The 15,000-nt window shown below is 55.9% G+C and overlaps 2 protein-coding genes across 2 annotated transcripts in view; one reads left to right on the top strand and one right to left on the bottom strand.

Annotated features, from left to right (window-relative positions):
• cog3 (component of oligomeric golgi complex 3) overlaps window positions 1-15,000 on the bottom strand; it is a 522,289-nt gene that overhangs the window by 60,551 nt on the left and 446,738 nt on the right. The gene's annotated exons all lie outside the window — the stretch shown is intronic.
• LOC140485885 (protein capicua homolog) overlaps window positions 1-15,000 on the top strand; it is a 37,485-nt gene that overhangs the window by 5,719 nt on the left and 16,766 nt on the right. Inside the window, exons 2-3 of the mRNA XM_072584335.1 lie at window positions 1,045-1,214; window positions 13,300-13,647. Of these exons, the coding sequence (XP_072440436.1) occupies window positions 1,045-1,214; window positions 13,300-13,647 (518 nt within the window). The remainder of the gene's footprint in view (window positions 1-1,044; window positions 1,215-13,299; window positions 13,648-15,000) is intronic.

The following is a 15,000-nucleotide window of genomic DNA, read 5'->3' on the forward strand; positions in this document are numbered from 1 at the left end:
TGGGAGGGTCAGTGCTGAGGGAGTGCCGCACTGTGGGAGGGTCAGTGCTGAGGAGTGCCGCACTGTGAGAGGGTCAGTGCTGAGGGAGTGCCGCACTGTGAGAGGGTCAGTGCTGAGGGAGTGCCGCACTGTGGGAGGGTCAGTGCTTAGGGAGTGGGCACTGTCAGAGGGTCAGTGCTGAGGGAGCACCGCACTGTGGGAGGGTCAGTGCTGAGGGAGCACCGCACTGTGGGAGGGTCAGTGCTGAGGCAGCGCCGCACTGTGGGAGGGTCAGTGCTGAGGGAGCGCCGCACTGTGGGAGGGTCAGTGCTGAGGGAGTGCCGCACTGTGGGAGGGTCAGTGCTGAGGGAGTGCCGCACTGTGGGAGGGTCAGTGCTGAAGGAGTGCCGCACTGTGGGAGGGTCAGTGCTGAGGGAGTGCCGCACTGTGGGAGGGTCAGTGCTGAGGGAGTGGGCACTGTCGGAGGGTCAGTGCTGAGGGAGTGCCGCACTGTCGGAGGGTCAGTGCTGAGGGAGTGCCGCACTGTGGGAGGGTCAGTGCTGAGGGAGGTGCCGCACTGTCGGAGGGTCAGTGCTGAGGGAGTGTCGCACTGTGGGAGGGTCAGTGCTGAGGGAGTGTCGCACTGTGGGAGGGTCAGTGCTGAGGGAGTGCCGCACTGTCGGAGGGTCAGTGCTGAGGGAGTGCCGCACTGTGGGAGGGTCAGTGCTGAGGGAGTGCCGCACTGTCGGACGGTCAGTGCTGAGGGAGTGCCGCACTGTGGGAGGGTCAGTGCTGAGGGAGTGCCGCACTGTCGGAGAGTCAGTGCTGAGGGGAGTGTACACTCTGGTTGTCCTATTGGAGGTTTCTGTTTGTGATGGTATATTTGCCCCTCGCGATGATGTCCTGTAACTGTGCCCTTTACCTATGAAGGCAGGTTTGTTGTCCTTATCCCTGTGTCCCCTTCAAACAGCTCTCCCTGGGTGACAGCGCTGCCTGTGGTTGCTGGTCGGTGTGTCGGAGATCCTGCGGTCCCTGCTCACCTGTGTGTTTATTCTCTCCTGCCAGGATCACGTACATCCCATCTACTGGCGGGGTGCATTCCTCTATCCCCCTGGTCAGCTCAGCCTCCTCTGTCCACACCGGGACCTGCACCACATACCGACAACAGCCCGTGGCACTCGGATTCACCGCCATCGCCCCTGACGGCAGGACAGTGCTCCAGCCCCTTATCACAGGTAGGGTACTGTCTGAGGCCCCCCTCTGCTCTGCCCAGGGACAAGGCACTGATTGTTTACCTGTCCCTGTGTGTGTGTATCCGAGTGTGTTTACCTGTCCCTGTGTGTGTGTATCCGAGTGTGTTTACCTGTCCCTGTGTGTGTGTATCCGAGTGTGTTTACCTGTCCCTGTGTGTGTGTATCCGAGTGTGTTTACCTGCCCCTGTGTGTGTGTATCCGAGTGTGTTTACCTGCCCCTGTGTGTCTGTATCCGAGTGTGTTTACCTGCCCCTGTGTGTGTGTATCAGAGTGTGTTTACCTGTCCCTGTGTGCGTGTATCCGAGTGTGTTTACCTGTCCCTGTGTGTGTGTATCAGAGTGTGTTTACCTGTCCCTGTGTGTGTGTATCCGAGTGTGGTTACCTGTCCCTCTGTGTGTGTGTATCCGAGTGTGCTTACCTGTCCCTGTGTGTGTATCCGAGTGTGTATACCTGTCCCTGTGTGTGTGTATCCGAGTGTGTTTACCTGTCCCTCTGTGTGTATCCGAGTGTGTTTACCTGTCCCTGTGTGTGTGTGTCCGAGTGTGTTTACCTGTCCCTGTGTGTGTGTATCCGAGTGTGTTTACCTGTCCCTCTGTGTGTGAGTGTGTATCCGAGTGTGTTTACCTGTCCCTCTGTGTGTATCCGAGTGTGTTTACCTGTCCCTGTGTGTGTGTATCCGAGTGTGTTTACCTGTCCCTGTGTGTGTGTATCCGAGTGTGTTTACCTGTCCCTCTGTGTGTGTGTGTATCCGAGTGTGTTTACCTGTCCCTGTGTGTGTGTATCCGAGTGTGTTTACCTGTCCCTCTGTGTGTGTGTATCCGAGTGTGTTTACCTGTCCCTGTGTGTGTGTATCCGAGTGTGTTTACCTGTCCCTGTGTGTGTGTATCCGAGTGTGTTTACCTGCCCCTGTGTGTGTGTATCCGAGTGTGTTTACCTGTCCCTGTGTGTGTGTATCCGAGTGTGTTTACCTGTCCCTCTGTGTGTATCCGAGTGTGTTTACTTGTCCCTGTGAGTGTGTATCCGAGTGTGTTTACCTGTCCCTGTGTGTGTGTATCCGAGTGTGTTTACCTGTCCCTGTGTGTGTGTATCCGATTGTGTTTACCTGTCCCTCTGTGTGTATCCGAGTGTGTTTACCTGTCCCTGTGTGTGTGTGTTTCCGAGTGTGTTTACCTGTCCCTGTGTGTGTGTATCCGAGTGTGTTTACCTGTCCCTGTGTGTGTGTATCCGAGTGTGTTTACCTGTCCCTGTGTGTGTGTATCCGAGTGTGTTTACCTGTCCCTGTGTGTGTATCCGAGTGTGTTTACCTGTCCCTGTGTGTGTATCCGAGTGTGTTTACCTGTCCCTGTGTGTGTGTATCCGAGTGTGTTTACCTGTGCCTGTGTGTGTGTATCCGAGTGTGTTTACCTGTCCCTCTGTGTGTATCCGAGTGTGTTTACCTGTCCCTGTGTGTGTGTGTTTCCGAGTGTGTTTACCTGTCCCTGTGTGTGTGTATCCGAGTGTGTTTACCTGTCCCTGTGTGTGTGTATCCGAGTGTGTTTACCTGTCCCTGTGTGTGTGTATCCGAGTGTGTTTACCTGTCCCTGTGTGTGTATCCGAGTGTGTTTACCTGTCCCTGTGTGTGTGTATCCGAGTGTGTTTACCTGTCCCTGTGTGTGTGTATCCGAGTGTGTTTACCTGTCCCTGTGCGAGTGTATCCGAGTGTGTTTACCTGTGCCTGTGTGTGTGTATCCGAGTGTGTTTACCTGTCCCTGTGTGTGTGTATCCGAGTGTGTTTACCTGCCCCTGTGTGTGTGTATCCGAGTGTGTTTACCTGTCCCTGTGTGTGTGTATCCGAGTGTGTTTACCTGTCCCTCTGTGTGTATCCGAGTGTGTTTACTTGTCCCTGTGAGTGTGTATCCGAGTGTGTTTACCTGTCCCTCTGTGTGTATCCGAGTGTGTTTACTTGTCCCTGTGTGTGTGTATCCAAGTGTGTTTACCTGTCCCTGTGTGTGTGTATCCGAGTGTGTTTACCTGTCCCTCTGTGTGTATCCGAGTGTGTTTACTTGTCCCTGTGAGTGTGTATCCGAGTGTGTTTACCTGTCCCTCTGTGTGTATCCGAGTGTGTTTACCTGTCCCTGTGTGTGTGTATCCGAGTGTGTTTACCTGTCCCTGTGTGTGTGTATCCGAGTGTGTTTACCTGTCCCTGTGTGTGTGTATCCAAGTGTGTTTACCTGTCCCTGTGTGTGTATCCGAGTGTGTTTGCCCGTCCCTGTTTGTGTGTATCCGAGCGTATTTGCCTGTCCCTGTGTGTGTGTGTCTGAGCGTGTCTGCCTGTCCCTGTGTGTGTATCCGAGCATGATTCCCTGTCCCTCTGTGTGTGTGTATCCAAGTGTGTTTGCCTGTCCCTGTGTGTGTGTGTCTGAGCGTGTTTGCCTGTCCCTGTGTGTGTGTGTGTCTGAGCGTGTTTGCCTGTCCCTGTGTGTGTATCCAAGCGTATTTGCCTGTCCCTCTGTGTGTATCCAAGCATGTTTGCCTGTCCCTCTGTGTGTATCCAAGTGTGTTTTCCTGTCCCTGTGTGTGTGTGTCTGAGCGTGTTTTCCTGTCCCTGTGTGTGTGTCTGAGCATGTTTGCCTGTCCCTGTGTGTGTATCCAAGCGTATTTGCCTGTCCCTCTGTGTGTATCCAAGCATGTTTGCCTGTCCCTCTGTGTGTATCCAAGCGTGTTTCCCTGTCCCTGTGTGTGTGTACGAGCGTGCTTGCCGGTCCCTGTGTGTGTGTATCCGAGCGTGTTTGCCTGTGCCTGTGTGCGTGTTTGCCTGTCCCTGTGTGTGTGTATCCGAGCATGTTTACCTGTCCCTTTGTGTGTGTCCGAGTGTGCTTGCCTGTCCCTGTATGTGTGTATCCGAGCGTGTTTACCTGTCCCTGCGTGTGTGTATCCAAGTGTGTTTGCTTGTCCCTGTGTGTGTATCTGAGCGTATTTACCTGTCCCTTTGTGTGTGTCCGAGCATGTTTGCATGTCCTTGTGTGTGTGTGTATCCGAGCGTGTTTACCTGTCCCTTTGTGTATATCCGAACGTGTTTGCCTGTCCCTGTGTGTGTGTATCCGAGCGTGTTTGCCTGTCCCTGTGTGTGTGTATCCGAGCGTGTTTGCCTGTCCCTATGTGTGTATCCGAGCATGTTTTCCTGTCCCTGTATGTGTGTGTCTGAGCGTGTTTGCAAGTCCCTGTGTGTGTATCTGAGCATGTTTGCCTGTCCCTGTGTGTGTATCCGAGTGTGTTTGCCTGTTCCTGTGTGTGTGTGTGTGTGTGTATCCGAGCGTGTTTGCCTGTCCAGGTGTGTGTGTGTGTGTGTCTGAGCGTGTTTGCCTGTCCCTGTGTGTGTATCTGAGCGTATTTGCCTGTCCCTCTGTGTATATCTGAGTGTGTTTGCCTGTCCCTGTATCCGAGCATGTTTACCTGTCCCTTTGTGTGTGTCCGAGTGTGTTTGCCTGACCCTGTGTGTATCCGAGCGTGTTTACCTGTCCCTGTGTGTGTGTGTCTGTGCGTGTTTGCCTATCCCTTTATGTGTGTGTCTGAGCGTGTTTGCCTGTCCCTGTGTGTATATCCAAGTGTGTTTGCCTGTCCCTATGTGTGTATCCGAGCATGTTTTCCTGTCCCTGTATGTGTGTATCTGAGCATGTTTGCCTGTCCCTGTGTGTGTATCTGAGTGTGTTTGCCTGTTGTGTGTGTGTGTGTGTGTGTATCCGAGCGTGTTTGCCTGTCCAGGTGTGTGTGTGTATCTGAGCGTGTTTGCCTGTCCCCGTGTGTGTATCTGAGCGTATTTGCCTGTCCCCCTGTGTGTGTCCGAGTGTTTTTGCCTGTTCCTGTGTGTGTGTGTGTGTGTATCCGAGTGTGTTTGCCTGTCCCTGTGTGTGTGTGTGTATGTGAGCGTGTTTACCTGTCCCTTTGTGTGTGTCCGAGTGTGTTTGCCTGACCCTGTGTGTATCCGAGTGTGCTTGCCTGTCCCTGTATGTGTGTATCCGAGCGTGTTTACCTGTCCCTGTGTGTGTGTGTCTGTGCGTGTTTGCCTATCCCTGTATGTGTGTGTCTGAGCGTGTTTGCCTGTCCCTGTGTGTGTGTCTGAGCGTGTTTGCCTGTCCCTGTGTGTGTGTGTGTGTATCTGAGCGTGTTTGCCTGTCCCTGTGTGTGTATCTGAGTGTGTTTGCCTGTTCCTGTGTGTGTGTGTGTATCCGAGCGTGTTTGCCTGTCCCTTTGTGTGTGTGTCTGAGCGTGTTTGCCTGTCCCTGTGTTTGTATCTGAGCGTGTTTGCCTGTCCCTGTGTTTGTATCTGAGCGTGTTTGCCTGTCCCTGTATCCGAAGATGTTTTCCTGTCCCTTTGTGTGTGTCCATGTGTGTTTACCTCTGAGTGTGTGTGTATCCGAGCGTGTTTGCCTGTCCCTGTGTGTGTGTACCTGAGCGTGTTTGCCTGTCCCTGTGTGTGTGTATCGGAGCATGTTTACCTGTGTGTGTGTCCAAGCTTGTTTGCCTGTCCCTGTGTGTGTGTGTGTGTGTGTGTATCGGAGCATGTTTACCTGTGTGTGTGTCCGAGCGTGTTTGCCCGTCCCTGTGTGTGTATCCAAGCGTGTTTGCCCGTCCCTGTGTGTGTATCCAAGCGTGTTTGCCTGTCTCTCTGTGTGTGTTTCTGACTGTGTTTGCCTGTTTGTGACTATGCATGCACATTTGCCTTTGCCTGTGTGTGAATGGCGATGTTTGCCTGAGTGTGTTTGTCTGTCTGTGTGAGTTTCTGTGTGCTTGCCTGTCCCGGCGTGTGTCAGTAGATGTTTGCCTGTCCCTGTGTGTGTCTGTCTGTGTATGTGTGTTTGCCTGTCCGTGTGTGTGTTTGCCTGTCCCTGTGTGGTGTGTGCGCGCATGCCTGTCCGTGTGTGTTTGCCTGACCTTGTTTGTGTGTGTCTGTCCCTGTGTGGTGTGTGTGCCTGTCTGTGTGTGTGTGTGTGTGTTTGCCTGTCCCTATGTGTGTATGTGTTTGCCTGTCCTTGTGTGTGTGCCTGTCCCTGTGTGCGCATGTGTGTGTGTCTGTCCCTGTGTGTGCGCGTGTGTGTCTGTCCCTGTGTGTGCACGTGTGTGTTTGCCTGTCCCTGTGTGTGTGTGCGCGCCTGTCCGTGTGTGTGTGTCTGTCTGTCCCTGTGTGTGCACGTGTGTGTTTGCCTGTCCGTGTGTGTGTGTGTGTGTCTGTCCCTGTGTGTGTGTGTGTGTATGTGTATGTGTGTCTGTCCCTGTGTGTGTATGTGTGTCTGTCCCTGTGTGTGTGTGTGTGTCTGTCCCTGTGTGTGTGTGTGCCTGTTCCTGTGTGTGCGCGTGTGTGTGTGCCTGTCCCTGTGTGTGTGTGTGTCGTCGGTATGTGTGTGTGTCTGTCTGTCCATGTCTGTGTGTGTGTGTGTGTGTCAGTCCCTGTGTGTATGCCTGTCCCTGTGTGTGTGTGTGTGTGTGAGCCTGTCCGTGTGTGTGTGTGTCTGTCTGTCCCTCTGTGTGTGTGCGGTGGGGGTGGTGAGTGTGGGGGTTGTTTCCTGTCCCTGTGTGTGTGTGTGCGGTGGGGTTGGTGAGTGTGGGGGTTGTTTCCTGTCCCTGTGTGTGTGTGTGTGCGGTGGGGATGGTGAGTGTGGGGGTTGTTTCCTGTCCCTGTGTGTGTGTGCGGTGGGGTTGGTGAGTGTGGGGGTTGTTTCCTGTCCCTGTGTGTGTGTGTGCGGTGGGGTTGGTGAGTGTGGGGGTTGTTTCCTGTCCCTGTGTGTGTGTGCGGTGGGATGGTGAGTGTGGGGGTTGTTTCCTGTCCCTGTGTGTGTGTGTGTGTGTGTGTGTGCGGTGGGGTTGGTGAGTGTGGGGGTTGTTTCCTGTCCCTGTGTGTGTGCGCAGTGGGATTGGTGAGTGTGGGGGTTGTTTCCTGTCCCTGTGTGTGTGTGCGGTGGGGATGGTGAGTGTGGGGGTTGTTTCCTGTCCCTGTGTGTGTGTGTGCGGTGGGGTTGGTGAGTGTGGGGGTTGTTTCCTGTCCCTGTGTGTGTGTGTGTGCGGTGGGGTTGGTGAGTGTGGGGGTTGTTTCCTGTGTGTGTGTGTGTGCGGTGGGGTTGGTGAGTGTGGGGGTTGTTTCCTGTGTGTGTGTGCGGTGGGGTTGGTGAGTGTGGGGGTTGTTTCCTGTGTGTGTGTGTGCGGTGGGGTTGGTGAGTGTGGGGGTTGTTTCCTGTGTGTGTGTGCGGTGGGGTTGGTGAGTGTGGGGGTTGTTTCCTGTGTGTGTGCGGTGGGGTTGGAGAGTGTGGGGGTTGTTTCCTGTGTGTGTGTGTGTGCGGTGGGGTTGGTGAGTGTGGGGGTTGTTTCCTGTGTGTGTGTGCGGTGGGGTTGGTGAGTGTGGGGGTTGTTTCCTGTGTGTGTGTGTGGTGGGGTTGGTGAGTGTGGGGGTTGTTTCCTGTCCCTGTGTGTGTGTGCGGTGGGGTTGGTGAGTGTGGGGGTTGTTTCCTGTGTGTGTGTGTGTGTGCGGTGGGGTTGGTGAGTGTGGGGGTTATTTACTGTGTGTGTGTGTGCGGTGGGGTTGGTGAGTGTGGGGGTTGTTTCCTGTGTGTGTGCGGTGGGGTTGGTGAGTGTGGGGGTTGTTCCCTGTGTGTGTGTGTGCCGTGGGGTTGGTGAGTGTGGGAGTTGTTTCCTGTATGTGTGTGTGCGGTGGGGTTGGTGAGCGTGGGGGTTGTTTCCTGTGTGTGTGTGCGGTGGGGTTGGTGAGTGTGGGGGTTGTTTCCTGTGTGTGTGTGTGCAGTTGGGTTGGTGAGCGTGGGGGTTGTTTCCTGTGTGTGTGTGTGCGGTGGGGTTGGTGAGTGTGGGGGTTGTTTCCTGTGTGTGTGTGCGGTGGGGTTGGTGAGTGTGGGGGTTGTTTCCTGTGTGTGTGTGTGGTGGGGTTGGTGAGTGTGGGGGTTGTTTCCTGTGTGTGCGGTGGGGTTGGTGAGTGTGGGGGTTGTTTCCTGTGTGTGTGTGTGTGTGGTGGGGTTGGTGAGTGTGGGGGTTGTTTCCTGTGTGTGTGTGTGGTGGGGTTGGTGAGTGTGGGGGTTGTTTCCTGTCCCTGTGTGTGTGTGCGGTGGGGTTGGTGAGTGTGGGGGTTGTTTCCTGTCCCTGTGTGTGTGTGCGGTGGGGTTGGTGAGTGTGGGGGTTGTTTCCTGTGTGTGTGTGTGTGTGCGGTGGGGTTGGTGAGTGTTGGGGTTGTTTCCTGTGTGTGCGGTGGGGTTGGTGAGTGTGGGGGTTGTTTCCTGTGTGTGTGTGTGTGCGGTGGGGTTGGTGAGTGTGGGGGTTGTTTCCTGTGTGTGTGTGTGCGGTGGGGTTGGTGAGTGTGGGGGTTGTTTCCTGTGTGTGTGTGTGCGGTGGGGTTGGTGAGTGTGGGGGTTGTTTCCTGTGTGTGTGTGTGCGGTGGGGTTGGTGAGTGTGGGGGTTGTTCCCTGTGTGTGTGTGTGTGCGGTGGGGTTGGTGAGTGTGGGGGTTGTTCCCTGTGTGTGTGTGTGTGCGGTGGGGTTGGTGAGTGTGGGGGTTGTTTCCTCTGTGTGTGTGTGCGGTGGGGTTGGTGAGTGTGGGGGTTGTTTCCTGTGTGTGTGCGGTGGGGTTGGTGAGTGTGGCGGTTGTTTCCTGTCCCTGTGTGTGTGTGTGCGGTGGGGTTGGTGAGTGTGGGGGTTGTTTTCTGTCCCTGTGTGTGTGCGCGGTGGGGTTGGTGGGTGTGGGGGTTGTTTCCTGTGTGTGTGTGCGGTGGGGTTGGTGAGTGTGGGTGTTGTTTCCTGTGTGTGTGCGGTGGGGTTGGTGAGTGTGGGGGTTGTTTCCTGTGTGTGTGTGTGTGCGGTGGGGTTGGTGAGTGTGGGGGTTGTTTCCTGTGTGTGTGTGTGTGTGTGTGTGTGTGTGTGTGTGTGTGCGGTGGGGTTGGTGAGTGTGGGGGTTGTTTCCTGTGTGTGTGTGCGGTGGGGTTGGTGAGTGTGGGGGTTGTTTCCTGTGTGTGTGTGCGGTGGGGTTGGTGAGTGTGGGGGTTGTTTCCTGGCCCTGTGTGTGTGCGCAGTGGGGTTGGTGAGTGTGGGGGTTGTTTCCTGTGTGTGTGTGTGCGGTGGGGTTGGTGAGTGTGGGGGTTGTTTCCTGTGTGTGTGTGCGGTGGGGTTGGTGAGTGTGGGGGTTGTTTCCTGTGTGTGTGTGCGGTGGGGTTGGTGAGTGTGGGGGTTGTTTCCTGTGTGTGTGTGCGGTAGGGTTGGTGAGTGTGGCGGTTGTTTCCTGTCCCTGTGTGTGTGTGTGTGCGGTGGGGTTGGTGAGTGTGGGGGTTGTTTCCTGTCCCTGTGTGTGTGCGTGGTGGGGTTGGTGAGTGTGGGGGTTGTTTCCTGTCCCTGTGTGTGTGTGCGGTGGGGTTGGTGAGTGTGGGGGTTGTTTCCTGTCCCTGTGTGTGTGTGTGCGGTGTGGTTGGTGAGTGTGGGGGTTGTTTCCTGTCCCTGTGTGTGCGCGGTGGGGTTGGTGTGTGTGGGGGTTGTTTCCTGTGTGTGTGTGCGGTGGGGTTGGTGAGTGTGGGGGTTGTTTCCTGTGAGTGTGGGGGTTGTTTCCTGTGTGTGTGTGTGGTGGGGTTGGTGAGTGTGGGGGTTGTTTCCTGTGTGTGTGTGCGGTGGGGTTGGTGAGTGTGGGGGTTGTTTCCTGTGTGTGTGTGTGGTGGGGTTGGTGAGTGTGGGGGTTGTTTCCTGTCCCTGTGTGTGTGTGCGGTGGGGTTGGTGAGTGTGGGGGTTGTTTCCTGTGTGTGTGCGGTGGGGTTGGTGAGTGTGGGGGTTGTTCCCTGTGTGTGTGTGTGTGTGCGGTGGGGTTGGTGAGTATGGGGGTTGTTTCCTGTGTGTGTGTGTGCCGTGGGGTTGGTGAGTGTGGGAGTTGTTTCCTGTGTGTGTGTGTGCAGTGGGGTTGGTGAGTGTGGGGGTTGTTTCCTGTGTGTGTGTGCGGTGGGGTTGGTGAGTGTGGGGGTTGTTTCCTGTGTGTGTGTGTGCGGTGGGATTGGTGAGTGTGGGCGTTGTTTCCTGTCCCTGTGTGTGTGCGCGGTGGGGTTGGTGAGTGTGGGGGTTGTTTCCTGTGTGTGTGTGCGGTGGGGTTGGTGAGTGTGGGCGTTGTTTACTGTCCCTGTGTGTGTGCGGTGTGGTTGGTGAGTGTGGGCGTTGTTTCCTGTGTGTGTGTGTGCGGTGGGGTTGGTGAGTGTGGGGGTTGTTTCCTGTGTGTGTGTGCGGTGTGGTTGGTGAGTGTGGGGGTTGTTTCCTGTCCCTGTGTGTGTGTGCGGTGGGGTTGGTGAGTGTGGGGGTTGTTTCCTGTGTGTGTGTGCGGTGGGGTTGGTGAGTGTGGCGGTTGTTTCCTGTCCCTGTGTGTGTGCGCGGTGGGGTTGGTGAGTGTGGGGGTTGTTTCCTGTGTGTGTGTGTGTGCGGTGGGGTTGGTGAGTGTGGGGGTTGTTTCCTGTGTGTGTGTGTGTGCGGTGGGGTTGGTGAGTGTGGGGGTTGTTTCCTGTGTGTGTGTGTGTGCGGTGGGGTTGGTGAGTGTGGCGGTTGTTTCCTGTCCCTGTGTGTGTGCGCGGTGGGGTTGGTGAGTGTGGGGGTTGTTTCCTGTCCCTGTGTGTGTGTGTGCGGTGGGGTTGGTGAGTGTGGGGGTTGTTTCCTGTCCCTGTGTGTGTGCGGTGGGGTTGGTGAGTGTGGGGGTTGTTTCCTGTCCCTGTGTGTGTGCGGTGGGGTTGGTGAGTGTGGGGGTTGTTTCCTGTGTGTGTGTGCGGTGGGGTTGGTGAGTGTGGGGGTTGTTTCCTGTCCCTGTGTGTGTGTGTGTGTGCGGTGGGGTTGGTGAGTGTGGGGGTTGTTTCCTGTCCCTGTGTGTGTGTGTGCGGTGGGGTTGGTGAGTGTGGGGGTTGTTTCCTGTCCCTGTGTGTGTGTGCGGTGGGGTTGGTGTGTGTGGGGGTTGTTTCCTGTCCCTGTGTGTGTGTGCGGTGGGGTTGGTGAGTGTGGGGGTTGTTTCCTGTCCCTGTGTGTGTGTGTGCGGTGGGGTTGGTGAGTTTGGGGGTTGTTTCCTGTCCCTGTGTGTGTGCGGTGGGGTTGGTGAGTGTGGGGGTTGTTTCCTGTCCCTGTGTGTGTGTGTGCGGTGGGGTTGGTGAGTGTGGGGGTTGTTTCCTGTCCCTGTGTGTGTGTGCGGTGGGGTTGGTGAGTGTGGGGGTTGTTTCCTGTCCCTGTGTGTGTGTGCGGTGGGGTTGGTGAGTGTGGGGGTTGTTTCCTGTCCCTGTGTGTGTGTGCGGTGGGGTTGGTGAGTGTGGGGGTTGTTTCCTGTCTGTGTGTGTGCGGTGGGGTTAGTGAGTGTGGGGGTTGTTTCCTGTCCCTGTGTGTGTGTGCGGTTGGGTTGGTGAGTGTGGGGGTTGTTTCCTGTGTGTGTGTGTGTGCGGTGGGGTTGGTGAGTGTGGGGGTTGTTTCCTGTCCCTGTGTGTGTGTGCGGTGGGGTTGGTGAGTGTGGGGGTTGATTCCTGTCCCTGTGTGTGTGTGCGGTGGGGTTGGTGAGTGTGGGGGTTGTTTCCTGTCCCTGTGTGTGTGTGTGCGGTGGGGTTGGTGAGTGTGGGGGTTGTTTCCTGTCCCTGTGTGTGTGTGTGCGGTGGGGTTGGTGAGTGTGGGGGTTGTTTCCTGTCCCTGTGTGTGTGTGTGCGGTGGGGTTGGTGAGTGTGGGGGTTGTTTCCTGTCTGTGTGTGTGCGGTGGGGTTAGTGAGTGTGGGGGTTGTTTCCTGTCCCTGTGTGTGTGTGCGGTTGGGTTGGTGAGTGTGGGGGTTGTTTCCTGTGTGTGTGTGTGTGCGGTGGGGTTGGTGAGTGTGGGGGTTGTTTCCTGTGTGTGTGTGTGGTGGGGTTGGTGAGTGTGGGGGTTGTTTCCTGTCCCTGTGTGTGTGTGTGCGTTGGGGTTGGTGAGTGTGGGGGTTGTTTCCTGTCCCTGTGTGTGTGTGCGATGGGGTTGGTGAGTGTGGGGGTTGTTTCCTGTCCCTGTGTGTGTGTGTGCGATGGGGTTGGTGAGTGTGGGGGTTGTTTCCTGTCCCTGTGTGTGTGTGCGGTGGGATGGTGAGTGTGGGGGTTGTTTCCTGTCATTGTGTGTGTGTGTGCGGTGGGGTTGGTGAGTGTGGGGGTTGTTTCCTGTGTGTGTGTGCGGTGGGGTTGGTGAGTGTGGGGGTTGTTTCCTGTGTGTGTGTGTGGTGGGGTTGGTGAGTGTGGGGGTTGTTTCCTGTCCCTGTGTGTGTGTGTGTGCGGTGGTGTTGGTGAGTGTGGGCGTTGTTTCCTGTCCCTGTGTGTGTGTGGTGGTGTTGGTGAGTGTGGGCGTTGTTTCCTGTCCCTGTGTGTGTGTGCGGTGGGGTTGGTGAGTGTGGGGGTTGTTTCCTGTGTGTGTGTGTGTGCGGTGGGGTTGGTGAGTGTGGGGGTTGTTTCCTGTCCCTGTGTGTGAGTGTGGTGGGGTTGGTGAGTGTGGGGGTTGTTTCCTGTGTGTGTGTGTGGTGGGGTTGGTGAGTGTGGGGGTTGTTTCCTGTCCCTGTGTGTGTGTGCGGTGGGGTTGGTGAGTGTGGGGGTTGTTTCCTGTCCCTGTGTGTGTGTGCGGTGGGGTTGGTGAGTGTGGGGGTTGTTTCCTGTCCCTGTGTGTGTGTGCGGTGGGGTTGGTGAGTTTGGGGGTTGTTTCCTGTCCCTGTGTGTGTGTGCGGTGGGGTTGGTGAGTGTGGGGGTTGTTTCCTGTCCCTGTGTGTGTGTGCGGTGGGGTTGGTGAGTGTGGGGGTTGTTTCCTGTCCCTGTGTGTGTGTGTGCGGTGGGATTGGTGAGTGTGGGGGTTGTTTCCTGTCCCTGAGTGTGTGTGTGCGATGGGGTTGGTGAGTGTGGGGGTTGTTTCCTGTCCCTGTGTGTGTGTGTGCGGTGGGGTTGGTGAGTGTGGGGGTTGTTTCCTGTCCCTGTGTGTGTGTGTGCGGTGGGGTTAGTGAGTGTGGGGGTTGTTTCCTGTCCCTGTGTGTGTGTGTGCGGTGGGGTTGGTGAGTGTGGGGGTTGTTTCCTGTCCCTGTGCTAACTGCTGCCCTTCCTTCTCCTAGGTCAGGCTCCATTGCTGACCACTGGGCAGGTTGGCTCCCCCCAGCTCTCCGGCCCTCAGCTACAGCCCACACCGTCTGGGCACCTCATTACCGCCATCTACCCCTCACCCGCCTCTGGCAGCATTGCCACGACGACCCCAAACCTGGTCTACACGGCCTCCCCCTCCGCGACCAGCACCGCCCTGCCAGCTGCCATCTTACCCAAGACACCCAGTGCCAACATGCAGCAACCTTCAGTGGCAACCTCTGCCGTCATGGCAACACCGGGGGTTCAGCACGGAGTGGGGGTCGTCACCCCGGCATCGTCACAGGGGCCCCCTCCGATCGGGCCAGGCACACCCGTACAGGGTAAGGACAGGCTGGGGGGAGGAGGACGGGGTACGGGGACGGGGGGTGCTGGTATTGTCACTCAGTCTGAGTCTGAATCGCCCTGGCCCCCTGCACCTTCTGGTCTACACTGACTTCAGATCCACCATCACCGCCTCATCCTCGACTGGCATCCAGTCCCCGCGCTGTTCCCTTCCACCCTCCCCCTCCCCCTCCCCCTCCCCCGCTCCAGCTCTCTCTCTCTCTGAGCTTTCTCTGCTCTCTCACTTCAGCGTTGCGGGCGATGACTGATTTTAACCCTCCACCCCTCAACAACCAGACCTTCAGCTGCCTAACACCAAACTTTGGAATTCTGTCTCACTCTTTCACTCACTCTCATTCTCATTTTCTCTCTCCCTCTCCCTCTCCCTCTCCCTCTCCCCCTCACTCTCACTCTCGCTCTCTCATGCTTTCTCTCACTCTGCCTTGTGCTCTCTCACTCACTTGTTTGCTGTCTCGCATGCTCATTTTTGCTCTGTCTTGTGCTCTCTCTCTCACTCATTCTCTCGCTAACTCACTAACTCTCTCTCTCACTCACTCTCTCTCACTAACTCTCTCTCATTAACCCTCTCTCAGACAATAGACAATAGGTGCAGGAGTAGGCCATTCAGCCCTTCGAGCCTGCACCACCATTCAATATGATCATGGCTGATCATTCCCAATCAGTATCCAGTTCCAGCCTTATCTCCATAACCCTTGACTCCACTATCTTTAAGAGCTCTATCCAATTCTTTCTTAAATGAATCCAGAGACTGGGCCTCCACTGCCCCCTGGGGCAGAGCATTCCACACAGCCACCACTCTCTGGGTGAAGTAGTTTCTCCTCATCTCTGTCCTAAATGGTCTACCCCGTATTTTTAAGTTGTGTCCTCTGGTTCGGCACTCCCCCATCAACGGAAATATGTTCCCTCCTGCCAGAGTGTCCAATCCTTTCATAATCCTATACGTTTCAATCAGATCCCCTCTCAGTCTTCTAAACTCAAGGGTATCCAAGCCCAGTCGCTCTAGTCTTTCAGTGTAAGGTAATCCTGCCATTCCAGGAATTGACCTCGTGAACCTACGCTGCACTCCCTCAATAGCCAGAATGTCTTTCCTCAAATTTGGAGACCAGAACTGCACACAGTACTCCAGGTGTGGTCTCACCAGGGCCCTGTACAGCTGCAGAAGCACCTCTTTGCTTCTATACTCAATCCCTCTTGTTATGAAGGCCAGCATGCTATTAGCCTTCTTCACGACCTGCTGTACCTGCATGCTTGCCTTCATTGACTGGTGGACAAGAACACCCAGATCTCTCTGAACAGCCCCTTTTCCTAAATTGATTCCATTGAGGTAGTAA

Source organism: Chiloscyllium punctatum, chromosome 15 (assembly GCF_047496795.1).
Source record: "Chiloscyllium punctatum isolate Juve2018m chromosome 15, sChiPun1.3, whole genome shotgun sequence".
NCBI lineage: Eukaryota > Metazoa > Chordata > Chondrichthyes > Orectolobiformes > Hemiscylliidae > Chiloscyllium > Chiloscyllium punctatum.